Genomic DNA, 16,095 nt, shown 5'->3' with positions numbered 1-16,095 from the left:
GTAGTGCTCTAAAATCTCTCTTACACAGCTGCGTTTGGACTTTATGAAACACGGTGGACCAACACCAGCAGCTGACATGGCTCCCCAAACCATCGCTGACTGTGGGAACTTCACACTGGATTTCAAGCAACTTGGATTTTGCTCCTCTCCAGCCTTTCTCCAGACTCTGGCGCCTTGACTTCCAAATGAAATACAAATCATGCTTTCGTTTGAAAAGAGGACTTTGGACCACTCGGCAACTGTCTAGTGCTTCTTTTCCATAGCCCAAGTCAGACGCTTTAGAAGTGGCTTGACCATGGGAATACGGCTATTGTAGCCCATTTCCCGGACACGTCTGTGAACAGTGACTTTTGATACCTGGACTCCAGCTCCCCCAAATTCTGGAAGCGACTCTTCTTCACAATGCTGTTAAGGCTGCGGTCATCTCTCTTGGTTGTGCAGCTTTTCCTGCCACATTTCCCCCTTCCAACAGACCTTTTGTTAGTGTGCTTTGAAACTGCACTCTGTGAACAGCTTGCTCTTCGATTAATTTCTTTTTGTGTCTTACCCTCCTGACGGAGGGTGTCAATGATGGTCCTCTGGACAGCAGTCTTCCCCATACTTGTCATTTAGTTTACTGAACCAAGCTGAGTGTTTTTCAAGGCTCAGGAAACCCTTGCAGGTGTTACGAGTTTATTAGACGACTCAAGTGATTAGTTGAATACCCTACTAGTATACCTTTTCATGATATTCTAATATTTTGAGATAAGATATTTGAGTTTTCTTAAGCTGTATGCCATAATCAGCAATATTAAAATAATAAAAAGCTTGCAATATTTCAGTTGATTTGTAATGAATCCAGAATGTATGACATTTTTGGTTTTTTTAATTGTATTACAGAAAATAAAGAACTTTGATACAATATTCTAATTTTCTGAGACAGTCCTGTAGATATGTTGACCGGAGAGGGAGGTACACATCTTGCGACCCGACCCTGGGTAACCGGTAGAATATGGTTGGATGCTCGGAAGAGATTGAAACGGGCATTCTGACGTTCATTCTGAGGGAACAGAGTCACACAAATTGGAAATGGGAGATTTGACGTTGGTTCTGAGTGTCTAAGCCATTACGTTCAAAAGTTAGGGTCAAAAGACGACCTCCGTCCACGTCGAAATGAGTCAGATGGGCGCAGTCCACAGTAGAGGGCATGTCCCCAACAGAGAGCGTACTTCCCGAATGCTTGACTTTGAGGTAATGATGTGCTGATGACTTTTTATTAATCTTGTATGAATACGTATAAATAAAAAAATATTTTCCAAATGACTACAACAAACTATTTGACATTTAGGATTAGCAATCAAAAAGGATGACATCGTCCTGTGTGTGCTGAGCATCATGCTTGTTAGGGTGGTGCTCACTAACTTATTATGCAAGAACCACACTGGAGACAAGTTAGTCCTTTTAGATACCTGCAGGTGGAGAGCCCATTCGTCGCTGTGCTTACAGCGATGGTCGAATGAGATTTGACTCTGGCCCCATGCAGGAGCATTTTTATTGAGAGAAACAGAGTGGGGTTGAGAGTGGGGGTGAAAGTTAAAACAGGATGGGGTTGAAGCCCCTGGCCTGCTGATCAAGATTCAAGGGTTTTATTCGCCATGTTTGAACGTGCCAAGCAAGGAATTTGACTTTGGTAAATCACACCCTCTGTTCAACATTTAGGTGACTAACAACACAGGACATGTGAAAAATGGCAAATATTCTTAAACATCCCCTGATCTTAAACTCCCAAAAGGGCAAGGAAAAACTCAAAACTCCAGCTAGGGGAAATGAGAAACCTTGAGAAGAGACCACTGATGGGAAGGTCCCTCTTCCAGGATGACCAGGCTGCAATGGATGCATTGCAAAGCATAGCAAGGGCCCTTTTACAACGTTGTGTAAACAAAGCAACTTTGATTGCTTCCTCTGCAGCTAGTCAATCAGTTCAAAAGATCTTAGCACTTTGGTCTACTACTTTTGTTAAGACAGGTGTTAGGGTTTGCAGAATATCTTCATCGTATGATTATGTTGGAATATAACCTGTAATAATTTAACTAGCTTGTCCTGTCTAGACAAAAGTAGTTGACCAAAGTGCTAAGATCCTTTCAACTGATTGACTAGACGCAGAGGAAGCAATCAAAGTTGCTTTGTTTACAGAAAGTCGTAAAAGGCCCCCTGCTATGCTTTGATCAGCAGGGGAGCGTCTCCACCCTAACCTGTGTGTTCCCACACCCCCACTTTCAACCCCACTCTGTTTCTCTCAATAAATAAGCACCTGACGAGGCCTGAGTCAGACTTCATTCGACCATCGCTGTAAGCACAGCGACGAGTGAACTCTCCGCCTGCAGGTGTCTAAAATGACTTGCTTGACTCCTGTGTGGTTCTTGCAAAATAAGTTAGAGTGAGCACCACCCTAACAACAGGACAAGCTAGGTAAATTATTACAGGTTACATTCCAACATAATCATACGATATCCCTCCTGTTTTATCATATGATTATGTCAATCCCGATCAAACATAAGAAAATACAATGACAGCAATAATTACCAGTGAAGATGAAGTTTCTCCTCAATACTGCAGTCCAAATTTTGTATGAGTGAAAAACCTGCGGCTAGATATTATTTTGCAGGAAAAGTCTCATACGGTCCCTCTGCCTTAGGCGACCAGAATGTTATCAATAATAACAGTTCAAGATAAAAATTGCTCGTGATTGTTCAGCCGTTGGGGGCTTGGCACGCCCACTGGTGGAGGGTGAGCACAATTCTCACCCCCTTCGCAGCTCTGCTCCGTCCGGGAAGAACTTGGAAACATCTGCTGCGTGGTCGTTGTCTTCAGTGGCTCAGGGTGGACTACCTGCCCACCAAGGGGGAAGAGGATTATTCTGCCTCTGTTTGAACTGGGGGCGGGGACACTGCCGATGGCGGATCTGGTTCCTTGCAGGAACCCTTCACTGGGGTGCACTGGGACAGATGATACCACGGATCTCCTTTGCCGGCCAGCTGGACGGCATGTGAGATGCTCTCATTTGCGATGATTCTTCTGTTCCTCTCGTCACTGTGTTGAATTCTTACATGTCCTTTTAAGACTCCAAAAACAATTACACTTGACAAAACATTGAATTTTACAGTAGACTAGATTATTCTACTCCCCCACCCTTTTGACACATTTACGTAATGTGTCAATAGCGTCGTTGGGGAACGAAAGGGACCAGCAAGGTGTCCCGGACACATTATCATACCCATCCCGGCTGGACTAGATGGTCCTGTCTTGTCCAGCCACAGGAAACGGGCCGTCTCCATTGAACCATTTGACGTCAATGGTGCCCCTGAGTAATCATCAAATCCTATTTATCTCAATTTGTACTATACTTAGAGGCGAGAGGAATTTTATCTTCAATTGTGTTCACGTCACCTCCACGTCAACCGACCTAGGCATTTCATTTGCGCGCACACACGTACAAACTAACAGACACAAAGGCACCCATTCATTCACCATCACAGCTCAACCCCTTGTCCCACAACATTTAACTTCATGATGGCCGCGAGCAGGCAGACATTGAAGTCCACCGGGCCTCAGTTACAGTTGTGCACATCCCATGTCGTACATGCATTCCCTGCCTGTCCTCATTCATTCTTCCATCATCCTGCTTTAATCTCACTTGCTACCACGCCCTCAGCACACACCTGGAGTGGGTACGACTCCACTCCGCGCGCAGCCACATCAAGGGAATCATGAGGGTGGGCCCGGCATTCCCATACTGATTTATCCCAGTCTGGCCAGTACTGGGACAATCAATGCCGTCGTCCCCCACCCGCGCCAACCCAGCAAATAGCTACTCACAGAGTCCAGAGCCCCGCACCTACATCAGTCTCCCCCACAATCGAATTACAATATCAATAACCCCACTCACATTCCAACATCCGTGGAGACAATGGAACAGAACGGTCCATGTGCAACACCACAGGAGCCGTCTCCCACAGCCTTTCCACATCACAATACCACACTCCCCCTTCCACAGTCCAGTCTCAGTGGAGACAATGGAAGGCAGGAAGGCACAGGTGAGACACTGGAGGAGCAAGCTCCTGCAGTCCTTCCACAAACCAATTACAAAAAACAAAACAAAAGCCCAAATTACCTATGTCTGTTTAGGAGGATCACAACGGCCAAATTTTACAAATGACAAACCACAAGACGCAGGTCTTGGAACCACATCGACGACCGCCAAACGCAAATCAAGGGTCAAGGACGGTCCTTCGTCTGTTCTTTGCAACTCTTGTAGTCAATTGCATTGCCCTTTTGAACTGGGCAGATAGGAGTGTTTGCAAGAAGAGTTTGAGCACTTCCTAATAATTCCTCCCAACCAAAGACCATTTATGACAGGGGCTATTCCATTTATTGCCACCTGTTTTGTAGGAGATCCTCTGGTCTTGGTCGGATCTGGGCTGGGGGAATGGATGTTAAGTCCTGTACCAAATGGTTTCTTTGATCGGTCAAACAAATGTTGATTAGCCAGGGAAGGGCATAAGCGCGTGCCCTTCCAAACACATACACCACTTCCTCACAGCTTCTTTAGTCATTTTTCAATCATCTTCCAGTTGTTTACAGCAAAAGTTTGAGAAGCTTGAGAATTTTTTAACTTCACAGTATGACGCCAAATGTATTAGAGAATCCATATGTCGTAAAGTGTTGTATTTTTAGTATTTTTCACTATCAGTCCTACTCACTCTCTCCTTCTGAGGCTTGGCAATGCCCATGCCTCACAGCTTGACAAAGATTTTTGGGAGAACGTGTTCTTTACTACATATGATTCCATCATCATTTAATTTGACTGTCTTTCCAAAACGCTTCTCAATTTCCCAGTTCACACATCTTCTGCATGTGTTACTGGTTCTCCAGTCTTTTCTTTAGTTAATTATCAATCCAAAAGAAACCTTTATTTTACTTATTTTTTCTTAGCATTTAACTTACTCAAAATCACTGTTTCTTCAAAGTCACTCTACTAATTTTCCATAGTAGTCTCCAACAACTTCAACCATCCAACCTGTATCTACCTTTCATTTAGTCATCAATGCTCTGTTGCATCTCACACACAGTCTCCAAAAAGGAGTCTTTCTATCTATTGGTCCCAATTCATCCAAGCCCCCCACACAACATTCGTATACCAATTCCAACTCAAGGTTCCTGATAGAACAATCCACCAATCCCCCCAAAAAAATCAACACAAAAAAAACTGCTGGCGAATGAATCAGAATTTTTTCTTTGTTTTTACATTTGAAGAACTCAATCTCTCAGATTCAGCGCGCATAAAGAAGTTTCTATAAGACTTCTTTTTTAGGTTTATACAATTTATTTTCTCCCAAAAAATTTCTTTGAGGATCCTCAATGCAGGTTTAAATCGACCTTTCAACAAATTACTAGCCTGTGTTATTGCCGTGGATAATTGCTAGAACTGCTTTTTAGTCAATTTATTCTACCAGCCAAACGCTCAACCACACAACTTTCATGCAAACAGCTTGGAAAAACGGACAAAAAAAAGAATCTACGCCCTTATTCAATTAGGAAAAAGAAACTCTTTTTCTTCTTAGCCCGTTGCTTCCACTGGGACTAGAATCCCAGCTGTTTCATAGCCCGGACAAACCAAAGCCGTATCTCATAACTCGGACAAACCGAAGCCGTATCTCATAACTCGGACAAACCAAAGCCGTACCTCATAGCTCGGACAAACCAAAGCTGTATCTCATAGCTCGGACAAATCAAAGCCGTACCAGCGCTTTCTTTTTAAGGGCTTTAACTTACTTGTCCCTTGGTACGTTGCACTGCCGGATCCCGTCAATCCACTTCTGTCAGACGAAGGCAGACCTAAGATGCTGGCCCAGCGAAGAATTTCCTTCCCAGGTCTTTCTTTACCAGGTCCTCCTAATGGACGCTGGCCCGTCGACGGTGTACAGCGTGTCATCCGCCGTCAGCCAGATGGCGGGTATGAGAGGTCCCGGGTTTCGGCATCAAAATGTTAGGGTGGTGCTCACTCTAACTTATTTTGCAAGAACCACACTGGAGACAAGTTAGTCCTTTTCGACACCTGCAGGTGGAGAGTCCATTCGTCGCTGTGCTTACAGCGATGGTCGAGATCTGACTCTGGCCCAGTGGCGTAGCCAAGCCGGGGCGAGCCGGTTAAAAAAAAAAAATATTAATAATCGAGCTTTTTCGATTCTTAATTTCCATGCCATTTTTTTCTTTCGGTCTTGCGCGAATGTGCTTGAGCTATTCTATGTGCGCGATGTTATCCATTCACCGTTTGCCTCCCGGACCCGGATGTTGTTTTAGCGATCAGCGAACGGCGTGGGTGATGTTCGATTTTTCTTCCTGTGGGGGCGCGCCCCTACTGGAAAAATTTGTGGCTACGCCATTGCTCTGGCCCCATGTAGGAGCATTTTTATTGAGAGAAACAGAGTGGGGTTGAGAGTGGGGGTGAACGTTAAAACAGGATGGGGCCTGCTGATCAAAGCATAGCAGGGGGCCTTTTACGACATTCTGTAAACAAAGCAACTTTGATTGCTTCCTCTCCAGCTAGTCAATCAGTTCAAAAGATCTTAGCACTTTGGTCTACTACTTTTGTTAAGACAGGACAAGCTAGGTAAATTATTACAGGTTACATTCCAACATAATCATATGATGAAGATAATCTGTAAACCCCAACAATGCTAACATTAATGAAGATGTGGTCCATGACATGTCAATATAGACATAATTATTATAAACTAATTAGTATAACCATTACAAAAATCTAGAGGACGTCAATCTTTTCAATTGTTCTTATATCGTGCTTTTTACAAAATGTGAAATTAATTTTACTGAGTGACAGCAAAGAGAAAATCTCTCCTGATTGGCTGGCAGAAGCTTCACATCATCTAGTCACCGCTTAGCAATGTTGGATATTTCAATGAATGAACAATACAAGTTGACTGTCACTGGCCAATTGCAATTATGCTACGGTAACTAGCACACTACGAAAATGGCAAGCCAAAGTAAGAATTAAGAATTAGCGTTAGCGAGCTCTCGTCATTTATGGCACGTTGACGGGGTTCTCGTTTGGTGATCCCGTTAGCCAGTTGGCGACAGGCCACCCAAGCAGACGTATTTGACGTCAAGGTATTCGTCCACGCCGTACTTGGAGCCCTCGCGTCCAAGACCGGACTCCTTGACCCCCCCAAAGGTGGCCTCGGGGGTGGACAGCAGACCCTCGTTGACCCCCACCAGACCCACCTCCAAAGCTTCTGCCACTCTCCAGATCTGAGACATGTCTGACGAGTAGAAGTAACCTATCGGCACACACAAAATTATGATGCACTGGACTACATTGAATTAAGAATGATCTGGAGTTGGTCGACTACTGCACCAAAGTCAGTGAAAAAAAACTGGAATGAGACAAAATAAAGATCCAAGTAGTACTGTCAAAGACCTTGAAAAGAGCTAGACTGGACTTGAAACGATCTAGAATAGAAATAACTAAGACTAAGAGTGAGCTAGACTAGACCTCAACTGGAGGTGGACTAGAAGGGAATTGGGTTAAAACTGATGAGTGTGTGCATCTCAAGATAAAAATAACATAACCACAAAAAGACTGGACAGATTGAAACTAGTGGTGAGTGCTGTACTCAAGTAGAAAAACTAAAGAATACTGTTGAACTGAAAAGTGGAATGCACCTCCGCCAGCGGATAATATGCAAGCAAATCCAGTAGCTGTCTGGATCAAGTCCGGGGGCTCACCTGCCAGGCCCACTTGGGACGAATTGGCGATGGCGAGCGCTTCTTGCTCAGTGTCAAACCTGCGCAGGAAGACGACACGATTCCCAAGTCGTCATTCCTGTTTTGGGCCCGTCCCAATGGGAGGAGGAAGTCACCGGCCGGGATGTTGTGGCTCACCTGACAACGGGCACCAGAGGCCCAAAGGTTTCCTCTTGCATGCACAACATGTCGGCCCTGACGTCCGCCAGCAGCGTGGGCGCCACAAAAGAGCCGTGAAGACGGCGGCCGCCCCGCAATAGGCGGGCCCCCCGAGAGAGGGCATCCTCGGTCTGATGGAGGACCTGCCGGGCATCAGAAGAAAAAAACAAGACGCTGAGACGAGGCAATGGTCCGCTCGGCAGGTCCTTTCCATGAAAAGGCTAAGGTGACTCTGACCTTGTCCGCTGCCCTGCGGTTGATGAGCGGGCCCTGCGTGGTGTCCGGCTTGCTGCCGTGTCCGATCTTGAGCTGGCGGTCCATGGCGGCGCCAAGCTTTTCCAGAAAGCTGTCGTAGACGGAGCTCTGCACCAGGAAACGGTTGGAACACACGCACGTCTGCACGCAAAAAACAAGTCTGCAGCTCTTCCAGGATTGTCTTGTTGGGCGTGCCCGGGTTACCGATGCCCTAGCCGCCCAACGGAGGCAAGTTGAACTCACCGCCTTGGGCTTATTTTGACACCAAGCTGCTGCCTTTTGCCTTTCCCAGCCTTGAAGTGCTTCACCTCACCAAATGCTGCAACTCACCATCTGCACCGTTGCATACTGCTGGCATCTAATGGCAAGCCCTTTGCGACTATCTTTGTGCGTTCCTTTAGGGAGCGACTTTGGATTTCTTTCTTTTGACTCTGTTGTGCTCACCTGCCCCGAGTTTCTGAACTTGGAAGCCATGGCTCCTTGCACCGCCTGGTCCACGTCGGCGCTGTCAAAGACAATGAAAGGGGCGTGACCCCCCAGCTCCATGGAGACCCTCTTGACGGTTTCTGCGGCCATTTTCAGCAAAACCTAACATCGTTAGCATTAGCGTTAGCCTGCACAAGGAGAACGGAGAGAGGCACGTCGCTCCAGGTATGTTATGCTCTTGCCTTGCCGGTGGCGGTGGAACCTGTGAAGGAGATCTTGCGCACCAGGGGGTCGCTACACAAGACGCGCCCCACCGATGGCGTCTGCTCCCTGGAGCATGGGACTACGTTGAACACGCCTGCCGGGAGGCCCGCCTGGGACGACAGCTGATGAGACGCAAACGACGTGAGGCCAAAAGATAGGGCCAAAACAAATGCTGCACCACACCTAAAGACTAGACTAGACTCAACTGGAGCGAAACTAACTGAGCCAGTTCTCAGTCACAGGGATGAGAATGGCAAATGTGAAAAAGCACGGAAAAGTAGCGGGGGGGTTGTTGTATATAAGCTGTCGCGGCGGGCGCGGGAATGCCCGCGAGAGTCACAGAGGCTAACGTTGCCCGGCCAGCTAGCCGGCCGCTCGCCCCCCATATATGTAAAAAAAAAAAAAATTCTCAACAAATTTACACGATTCCCGAAAATACTTCAGACGGAAAATAAAAACGGAAATCCGCGGATCCGCGGAAAATTCTCATCCCTGCAGTCAGGATTGGATCACAAAACCGCAAGGACTACGAGTCAGAAATCCCAGTTTAGCAGTGGATAACTGACCAGACACTAAAAATGAAAAGCAGACGAGCTTGAGCTCATTCACACAGAAGGTCTGAGGGACTCCCGTTTTTGCTGGCAGACTGACAGGAACTGTAAAAGGTTGATGGAATAAGCGCCAATGGAAGCCAGATTTGCCCACAAACCCGTAAACTATTGAGGTCGAATCAAGATCACCCATGCAGACACCGTTGCCAGATACCGGCCTGACCTTAAGGCCAGCTCCTGATTCTGATTATGGCTGGAAGAGTAGCCCCAAGTGGGTTTGTAACCTCTGCCAGAGCAAGCGCCGATAGGGGTGTGTCCTCGGCCGGCTTGACCACGACGCTACATCCTGCGGCCAGCGCGGCGCCAACCTTCCTGGTGATCATGGCGCTCGGGAAGTTCCACTACGACACAGACGGGACACAACGTTGACGTTGCAGCCGGCTTGGAGTTCTCCCACCAGCCAGTCACTCACCGGCGTGATGATGGAGGCCACGCCCACCGGTTGCTTGAGGAGGAGAATCTTGCGGTCCCTGAATGGTGACGGCACCACGTCACCGTACACCCGCCGCGCTTCCTCTGAAAACCAGTCTAGGAAGGATGTTGAGTAGGCGATTTCACCCAGGGCCTCTTTCATGGGTTTACCCTACACACATCACGCTAACATCATGACAACATCAAGCTCATGTCATGCTAACCACATGCTCATGTCATGCAATGTCAGACTCATGTCATGCTGATGTCACACTAACCTAACCATTGACAACGGTCTTCCGTCATGCTAATGTCAGTCGGACAGTCTTACTAAACTAACACCATGATGACAGCGCGCTCACATCAGCCAACTAAGTCACACTGAAGTCACTCGTCAGGCTTACGTCACGCTAACATCAGGTCATGCTAATATGGTATTAACTTGTGCTAAATTTGCAAAGGTACTGTAACTGAGGAGCGGTGCCACTGACACTCTCGAAGGTGATGATGGTGGCCAGGTGCTCTTTGTGCTCCGTCATCAGGTTGGCCCACTTCCTCAGGAGGCTACTGCGCTCCTGCGGCCGACAACCACAACTCAGTGACAAAGTTTCGCGTCATGCATATCCTACTTGCCGTCACGGTGGAGTTTTTATATTCTGCACTTGTGAGTATATACAGTAATCCCTCGTTTATCGCGGATAATGGGTTCCAAAAATAAGTGAAATCCGCGAAGTACGGTCACCAACAAGAAGTATTGGGCATGCTAACGAGTTAGCGGAAAGATGCTAATTCACGATCGTGCTAACACGCGAAAACTGACTTCTAAAGGAATGAAAACCAGGACCGGTTCTAGGAATGCACATAAGAGGGGGCAGTCAGAAATGTGAATGTTCTTTTGCTCCCTCCATGTATAATTTTTACTTTAAGTAGCTCACTCCACTCTAATATGAAAAATGCGGGCGGACGAGTTGGGGCACTTGGATTGAAGGACGGAGCAAAGTTACTTTTCATACGCAGATTTAAGTGCCCTGCTGAGAGGCAACTTCCACGTTTACGTTTGAATTCAGTTGCTGTTTGACTTGTTTTTCATCATGATATTGCCATTTTGTCATCACCTGTTCCTTCGCTATCCAGGGCCGGTTCTAGGAATGCACATAAGAGAGGGCAGTCAGAAATGTGAAAGGGGGCATGTTCTTTTTTTTTTACAAATTTTTAACACTGTTAGTGTTTTCTTCACGGCAGTTGTTAGCTGTGTGTCCAGATCTCAACCTGGAGAAGTGGATTGCACTCTGTTAGGCCTCTACACTAAGACCTGTCCAGCTTGGGTGTCCCACCTGAAGATTAAAGCTTCTGCTGGTATTGCTCTTAGGGTCACTGAGGCACGCAAACCCCCTGACCACAAAGGTGGCAATCTCTCAGGGGGGTAACATAATATGAATGTTATATTAACTATTATTTGTAGGGGTGTAAATCGCGGGTCTTGTCACGATACGATATCATATCGATACAAAGAACTACGATACGATATTTGCCGATAACTTAAAGCCTGCTGCGATTCATTCACGATATATCGCGATATAGTGCTCTACGTTCGATTTTTTTTTTTTTTTAATAAAAAATATAGAACAATATCCTGATTTATAACAATTCATAGGCAAAATCAACAAGGTACTGCAAACTCTTTATTTAGGAAATTACAAGAGTATTGCAGTATACAAAGTGCTTATTTTAACACTGAACTTTGATGTCGTATTTTTTTTCTTTAAATGTGCGGCGAGATTTGTGCTCCCTGAATATTTGATCACCGCATGGCAGGATTTACAAACTGCACGTGTCTTGTCGGTTGAGCCATCTTTTCTTTGGAATCCAAAGTGCTTCCAAACGAATGACTTTAAGCCTAAAGGGGAGCAAATTTCCTCGTCTTTTTAGACACTAGCCATAGCACCAGCCCAGGAGCCGCGTACTAGTTGTCGACTCCCCTTTCACGTGCCTGCTCTGCTCACAACACAACAACGCTGGGCGCACTGCTCCCGGAAAGAGGAAGCAAGCAACAATGAACTGGATTTCAAAATAAAGTCGCGTCTAATGTCCGAGGTCAAACACGGCGATCTAAATCGATGTTTACGTTTAGCATCGATGCCAATAAATCGTAGAGCAATATATCGATTAATCGATGTGTATCGATGAATCGTTACACCCCTAATTAATTGAGTTGTCGTTAATCATTAGTTATATCACGGGTCATTATGACGAGTTTGGGGGAGTTTTACTGCTTCTTCCAACTCCTACCGCGCTGACTGAAACTTGACACTCTCTGGCTGCGTCTTGCCTCATTTGCATACTCACAGTGATTGGATGTTTACGGAGGGGCGCGGAGTCCTGACAGCAGGCTATGTGAGAACACACTGCACCGACATGAGAGAAGAGAGGGGGCTGATTAACGTTTTCTATCAGCTGATTTCTCACTTCTAAAAGTTTGATTCGAGGGGGCAGGACATCTGTTTGAGGGGGCATTGTTTTAAAGGTTAGACACATGTTTCTTCAATTTAGAAGTTTTGTTTTGACATTTAAATGTTTTTTTAAAATTTGGAGAAAAAATCCACGATGTAGTAAAGCCGCGATAAACGAAACGCGAAGTAGCGAGGGATCACTGTATGTATGAATGTTAGTGGCATTTGAAAATGAAGAAATCGATTTTGAAACCACGTGCAAATTAAAAGTAATTGTATTGGATTTAGAGGACACGCATACACTGCATAGGGACAGACAGCTCGGCTACATTCTGCTCTGTTTGATTGGAGAGCCAGCTCAAAATTCCAGTATCCCGCTGCACGAGTGGTCCTCCTTTTCCCCCCTTTCAAGCTTCCTTCCTCGCGCTCTTTGCCATTATTCTCACCTTGGCCGTGACATCCTTCCACTGTTGGAATGCCTCGTGGGCCGCGTCTACGGCCCGCTTGGCCTCTTCCGGCCCGCAGTCCGCCACCCGCGCGATCTCGGTCCCGGTGGCCGGGTCCCAAACCGGGAAGTCTTGAGCCGCGCTCACCCAACGGCCGTGTACGTAGCCACGAGTGCACACCAGCGGCGCGCTCGCGTCCAGGCTAAAGGTGCGTTGACGCGATGCTTCCACGAAGGCAGTAGCAAGGAGGCGCGCACTTTGCGTCGTCTTCATCATCATCATCACCGTCGTCATCAAGGTGCTCATGGTGGTCGCAGCTGGCGGGGGGGCCTGGGTCACAGGAGGACGGGCGTTTTCACCGGGCAGCTAGCGGTCGAAGCTTTTTCTCCAGATTGGACACGTGACCACGCACGCTCATTAGGCTTGTTGTGCTCACAACGGCGCATGCGCACATCTGACACGCATGCAGACGGTTCAATAAAAAGAGGGGGCGAGCTCGCAGCGAGCGGGTGCTCCCCCCGAGGACGCTGGCCTAGTGGCCAGCAAGTTGGGTTGGAGCCGTTTGCCGACCCAAGAGCAAGCAGCTACAGGCTCAGAGCCGGGAGGTAGGAGGGTCCGGTGGTAGGTTGGCTAGCTGGCTAGCGTAGCTCGTAGTCAGAGGGAGCGGGATCGAAGAGGTGCAAGCAGAGCTCCAGAGATACGCAATGGGCAGGAGAAAAGGCGAGAAAAATAAAAAACGGGCACACTTAAAACGGGAAACACAAAACAGACAGGGGACAAACAAATAGCGGACACGGTACTGGGTAGAAGCCGGCAGTCAACAATCCAGACGCCAGCGTTGCTCTAACCTGGAAAACAATAAAAGGGGGTGGGGTGCGCGCTCCCGCGGCAAGGGGAACACAATCTCACGGGGGAACCAAATCTAGCACACCGGTTCTACGCAGGGGCAAATCTCCCATGAGCCTCAGCAAAGTGTAAACAATCGCGTTTCTCAAACGAGCTCCTATAAAATGATCAGAACTGACTAAAGTTCGATCTAACGCATTGGTATGTGGTGAATTCTCTTCGATGGTCAGCTGGTCTTCCAAACAAGATGGTGAAAAAGTGGCTGGCTTGGGGAAGGAAAACTTCAGTCACACATGGCTGATTGGGGAAAGATTTTATTCAACCGATGTCAGAGAGAAGTGTCTCGTGCCCTAGCCAAGATGTCGAGTCCCTTTGTCTACTCTCGCCCTAAACCTTATACTCTTGCGCCTCCCTCCACGCGGGAGCGCGCACATGGGGCTGTTGGCTGACCTATGACCGCGCTGCCTGCCTCCCTACCTCTGCATGGTGGTATCTTAGCAGTTGTTAATGGAAGCCAGATGTGTCTGGCGCCAATGAGTCTACCTTCCTGGACCAAGCCCCAGACAATCCCACACGAACCTGACCCGATCACACTTAGGCTTACTGGTGAGATAAACATTGCACGATACCAGAATAAAAATTCACCACAGGTACTACCTACCTATGTTTCCCTTCCATATCGATCCGTAGATTTACTCGAAACATGAACAGAGCAGCCTATTTTGACATGAAATAGCCTCGCGCGTATAGCAGCTATCGTTATAGCATTAGCCATCTGCAAAATCCCATGACCCTCAGCTCGCAATCTCCCATGAGCCTCAGCAAAGTGTAAACAATCGCGTTTCTCAAACGAGCTCCTATAAAATGATCAGAACTGACTAAAGTTCGATCCAACGCATTGGTACTACTTACCTATGTTTCCCTTCCATATCGATCCGTAGATTTACTCGAAACATGAACAGAGCAGCCTATTTTGACATGAAATAGCCTCGCGCGTATAGCAGCTATCGTTATAGCATTAGCCATCCGCAAAAAAACATGACCCTCAGCTCGCAATCTCCCATGAGCCTCAGCAAAGTGTAAACAATCGCGTTTCTCAAACGAGCTCCTATAAAATGATCAGAACTGACTAAAGTTCAATCTAACGCATTGGTACTACTTACCTATGTTTCCCTTCCATATCGATCCGTAGATTTACTCGAAACATGAACAGAGCAGCCTATTTTGACATGAAATAGCCTCGCGCGTATGGCAGCTATCGTTATAGCATTAGCCATCCGCAAAAACCCATGACCCTCAGCTCGCAATCTCCCATGAGCCTCAGCAAAGTGTAAACAATCGCGTTTCTCAAACGAGCTCCTATAAAATGATCAGAACTGACTTAAGTTCGATCTAACGCATTGGTACTACTTACCTATGTTTCCCTTCCATATCGATCCGTAGATTTACTCGAAACATTAACGGAGCAGCCTATTTTGAAATGAAATAGCCTCACGGGTACAACAGCTATTCGGTGACGCCCTTGACTACAGTTACCGTAATGTTGGGAAGCGATGCGACCTTGTAATTTACTAGTCGTACTAAAACGTACTAAAACATTTTGGCAGAGCACTGTGTACAACCAGTATGGATCAACAAATTCATCACTTGATCCATATATAAGGCGCACCGGACTATAAGGCGCACTGTTGACTTTTGATAAAAATTTAGGTTTTTAGGTGCGCCTTATAGGGCGGAAAATACGGTAATCAAAACGGCAACACGGTGAGGGGTATCTGAAAATCAGAGCATAATTTTAACTCACAAACACCTGGTAACAGAGGTGAGGAAACGGGAAACACTTCCTTAAAGTAAGCTTTTACAGGTTAAGATTAGTCGCAAACAGGTGGGGCATCAATGTCCTTGAGCATCCTGCATTGTTTGAAAATGAGAATGGTCCCTAGTTTCAATCCCTGCTATGTGTCCAAATCATATTCAAAATGCATTTTTTTACAATAAACTTGAGAGCCTCCCCTTCATTTTCAGTGGGAACAGTGTTGTTGGTCTCCCTTTTTTGCTAGTGCGTCATAGTCTGGAGTAATATTAGTTGTGGCAATTCTTAGGAGAAATCCGAGGTGTTGGTCCGTTTACCTCGATCTGTGATGGGTTGATGTTGATGTTCATGTGGCTGAACATCACGTCGCGTACGTCGAGCCAAATTGGCCACTTTTTTAAACACTCGGCACTGTGTCCACCTTGCTTTTCCTTGGGCGACTCATTTTAATAGAAGGATTCCAGGGGAAGGTTTGTGGGTGGCTTTAGCGTAAAACTGTATCTGAAAGCTCAGCGCACGAATTACAAGAATGCTGTCGTCACAGCCCACGCTCTAAATTTGGGACTGATACAAATAGAGCGCGAGTGCGCCATGTCCGTACTACTGAGTACGTA

At 46.7% G+C, this 16,095-nt stretch overlaps 1 protein-coding gene across 3 annotated transcripts; it reads right to left on the bottom strand.

The window, feature by feature from the left end:
• Positions 1–6,421: 6,421 nt before the first annotated feature.
• aldh5a1 (aldehyde dehydrogenase 5 family, member A1 (succinate-semialdehyde dehydrogenase)) lies at positions 6,422–13,710 on the bottom strand. Of its 3 annotated transcripts, none has more exons than XM_061288254.1 (10): positions 12,823–13,707; positions 10,418–10,501; positions 9,928–10,098; positions 9,740–9,856; positions 8,883–9,026; positions 8,659–8,802; positions 8,197–8,355; positions 7,939–8,102; positions 7,720–7,841; positions 6,422–7,334 (listed from the first exon to the last, which is right to left on the bottom strand). In XM_061288254.1, the coding sequence occupies exons 1-10, from the start codon at positions 13,126–13,128 to the stop codon at positions 7,117–7,119; spliced, it is 1,629 nt and encodes a 542-aa protein (XP_061144238.1). In that variant the 5' UTR covers positions 13,129–13,707; the 3' UTR covers positions 6,422–7,116. The 3 variants fall into 3 exon arrangements, with proteins under 3 accessions (XP_061144238.1, XP_061144239.1, XP_061144240.1); XM_061288255.1 differs by having other exon boundaries at positions 7,783–7,841; positions 12,823–13,703; XM_061288256.1 differs by lacking the exon at positions 10,418–10,501 and having other exon boundaries at positions 12,823–13,710.
• Positions 13,711–16,095: the final 2,385 nt, after the last annotated feature.

Source organism: Syngnathus typhle, linkage group LG10, assembly GCF_033458585.1.
Source record: "Syngnathus typhle isolate RoL2023-S1 ecotype Sweden linkage group LG10, RoL_Styp_1.0, whole genome shotgun sequence".
Lineage (NCBI taxonomy): Eukaryota > Metazoa > Chordata > Actinopteri > Syngnathiformes > Syngnathidae > Syngnathus > Syngnathus typhle.
The sequence above is the reverse complement of the archived record's forward strand: the minus strand, read 5'-3'. Positions and strand labels throughout refer to the sequence as shown.

Bases quoted from the DNA above. Each gene is read 5' to 3' on its own strand.
- aldh5a1 (XM_061288254.1), bottom strand. From the start codon at position 13,128: ATGAGCACCTTGATGACGACGGTGATGATGATGATGAAGACGACGCAA. The intron at 10,099-10,417 runs GTCAGTGGCACC...TGATGTGTGTAG, and splicing joins CCATCATCACCTTCGAGAGT to GGTAAACCCATGAAAGAGGC. The intron at 9,857-9,927 runs GTGAGTGACTGG...TCTGTGTCGTAG, and splicing joins TGGCCTCCATCATCACGCCG to TGGAACTTCCCGAGCGCCAT.